Source organism: Octopus bimaculoides, chromosome 13 (genome assembly GCF_001194135.2).
Source record: "Octopus bimaculoides isolate UCB-OBI-ISO-001 chromosome 13, ASM119413v2, whole genome shotgun sequence".
Classification (NCBI taxonomy): Eukaryota; Metazoa; Mollusca; class Cephalopoda; order Octopoda; family Octopodidae; genus Octopus; species Octopus bimaculoides.
The window spans coordinates 20,660,388-20,663,039 of record NC_068993.1 but is presented as its reverse complement, the minus strand read 5'-3'; the positions used below and the strand labels follow the sequence as shown (position 1 = coordinate 20,663,039).

The window sequence follows — 2,652 nt, the reverse complement described above, 5'->3', positions numbered from 1 at the left end:
ATCTATGTATCTATCTATCTATCTATCTATCTATGTATCTATCTATCTGTCTGTCTGTCTGTCTGTCTGTCTGTCTGTCTGTCTGTCTGTCTGTCTGTCTGTCTATCTCTCTATCACTCGTCCACCTTCGTTTGTTTCCGTAGAATTTATCAAATTAGAAAAAAAAAACTTTTTGGCTACTTCCATCATGCTAGCTCCACACGAGGGGCATATTTTTGGGGTATTTAAAAGTCCATGTCTCTTAAGCCAATTAATACTATTTTCTGTTGTAGCGGTGGCGATGGCAATATCGCGGTGATTAATTCCAACTTTTGATTACGCGTGGTGGTGGTGGTGGTCATTGGTAGTTTCATTTGTTTAAATTCTACGGAAACGCATTTTCTAATTTGATAAATTCTACGGAAACAAACGAAGGTGGACGAGTGATAGATAGAGAGAGAGAGAGAGAGGGGGGGGGGAGAGAGACAGACCGACAGATAGCTCCGGCCAGTCAGTAGCCAAAGAAACAGATTTCAACTCAAACCAGCAGTAACATTCCTTGTTTGGATTTTTCTACTTTCATTTATGACAGCTAATACCATGACAGTGCCAATTGTCGAAATTAATATTAAAATATAATGCTGAATGCCTCGGCAATTCAATGTGCTATGCGACTGAGTCCCATTACATGAAATAATGTTTCTCTAAAATTACACAATAAAATATTATTATATTAAATTAACTGGAATCTTTTAAACAGATATTTCCTGTACAATGACGAATAATGGAAGCAGTCAGTCAACAAATTTCAGTTATTTTTGTACTAAAACTGAAATCGTCGGTAATTTTAATCACATTCGATCCTGCTCACCACAGAAATTTCGACACGGTTGTAGTAAGTTTAATAAAATATTCTTAATTCTTTTATTATTTTATTATTTTACTAACTCTAGCGTGCTAGAGTAACTTTAAAAGCTTTAGTCCCTTATATCGTGCCCGGCTCTTTGTCAGCTCATCAGAGATATGTAATATAGAAAGTGTTTATTATTACTGGTTACAAGACTTCCTATTTGGACCATTGCAAGAAGACTGAAAGAAGTTGGTTTTGCTTCTAGTTTTGCACTACAAAACCTCTTTTCATTAAAAACATTTCGAACAAAATGCATATTTATTCAAGTGTGATAAATTGGCCAAAATCTCATTCAGATTTGTTTCAGAAACTCTTTTCGAGTAAACAATCAAGATTTTAGCTTTATAGTGGTGCCCCAGAAATGTAAAGCATGCAGGAGATGGAATCTTAATACTGAGTACATTTTTATCTGTAGATTTTTCTGAATTTATAAGATGAAAATAGTCATTTCCTCCTCTAAAATCGCTAAAATCTGTTTAAAAACAGATTATTTCCCAACCAGCAAAGAATATTACCCGAAAAAGGAAAGACAAAAACAACTGCTCACTGACAAAATAGATCAAGAAAAAAACATCTAATACAGAGTCTAAAATATAGAATACTTGGACGTGTATTAGGCACATGCTATCTGGAATAAAATTTTCGAAGTTTTAGTCATAAAATTCGAACAGGACAGGATTAGCATTTCTTGTTTCAAAGAAGCTACTTAATAGTTTATCTAAAGTGCTAAGTAATCCAAAGCTACTTGATAATATTTTGCAGAAGTATTTCTGCTTGTTCCTTTTTTTTTTTTTTTAATAAACTTTAATGAATTTTCGATATACAATAAAATACATAAAACAAAAATCATTTTAAAATTGATCAAATTATCTAGTTCACTTGTCCAAGGGTGTACAGAATCCTTAACTGGAGTTAATTTTAATTTCTCGTTCTTTAATTAAATGTATAAAGTATTTTTATTTCTAAGATGTTTTATTGCTTATTAAAATTATAATTTTCCCTGACTATTAAACTAATTTTTGTAGCATATACTTTCAATATTAACAGTTACACAACTAATTACCCGGTTTGGATTTCAGTCATCATCGGGTATTTTATTGTTGGGTGCGTGAACTTTCTTACGATTGTATTTACAAATAGTCCAGTGGATAAGATTCCGATTGTCTTTAATTTAAAAATAAAGGCTCCCAACTCGAAAGTAATCTAGGGAATGTGTACACACCCAGGAATAAAACATCAAAGGGCGATCGGATGACAAACTATTATAAACATACTCTCAACATAAATATGAATTTCTCCACAAAGAGATAGTGGAAAGAATAATAGGGCCGTGATGTGAAAGACATATCGATAGATCGATCTATAGATAGATAGATAGAGAGATAGAGAGATAGATAGATAGATAGATATATATATAGATAGATAGTTCACTTTATCGTGCAGTTACTGTTAATACCTCGTTCAGAGACTTAACATTGCTTGTTCTCACTTTTTCGATATCAGTGAATAATTTCACTGGAAAAAGTTATATATATTTGCCAAGGGATGTCTTTTGCATCGAAGGTCGGCGATTGTCGTACGCTGAAGAAGGGAAATAACCCTGAAACTCGAGTATGTACGTATCGTAGATCAAGATGGGAAAGATAACTTCCCTTGGCAAATACAGACAGGACACAGATGTGTGTCGATAGCCAGCTGGAGGAGATGTCCTCCTGTGGCTAAAAGCAACAGTAACATCCACCCCTCGGGGTCAGCCACATATA

The 2,652-nt window shown here is 33.8% G+C and overlaps 1 protein-coding gene across 2 annotated transcripts in view; it reads left to right on the top strand.

Moving 5' to 3' along the window:
• LOC106871881 (uncharacterized) overlaps positions 1 to 2,652 on the top strand; it is a 35,542-nt gene that overhangs the window by 22,704 nt on the left and 10,186 nt on the right. For both annotated transcript variants that reach the window (XM_014918642.2, XM_014918636.2), the window contains exon 5: positions 740 to 874. In XM_014918642.2, coding sequence (XP_014774128.1) covers positions 740 to 874 — 135 coding nt within the window. The remainder of the gene's footprint in view (positions 1 to 739; positions 875 to 2,652) is intronic.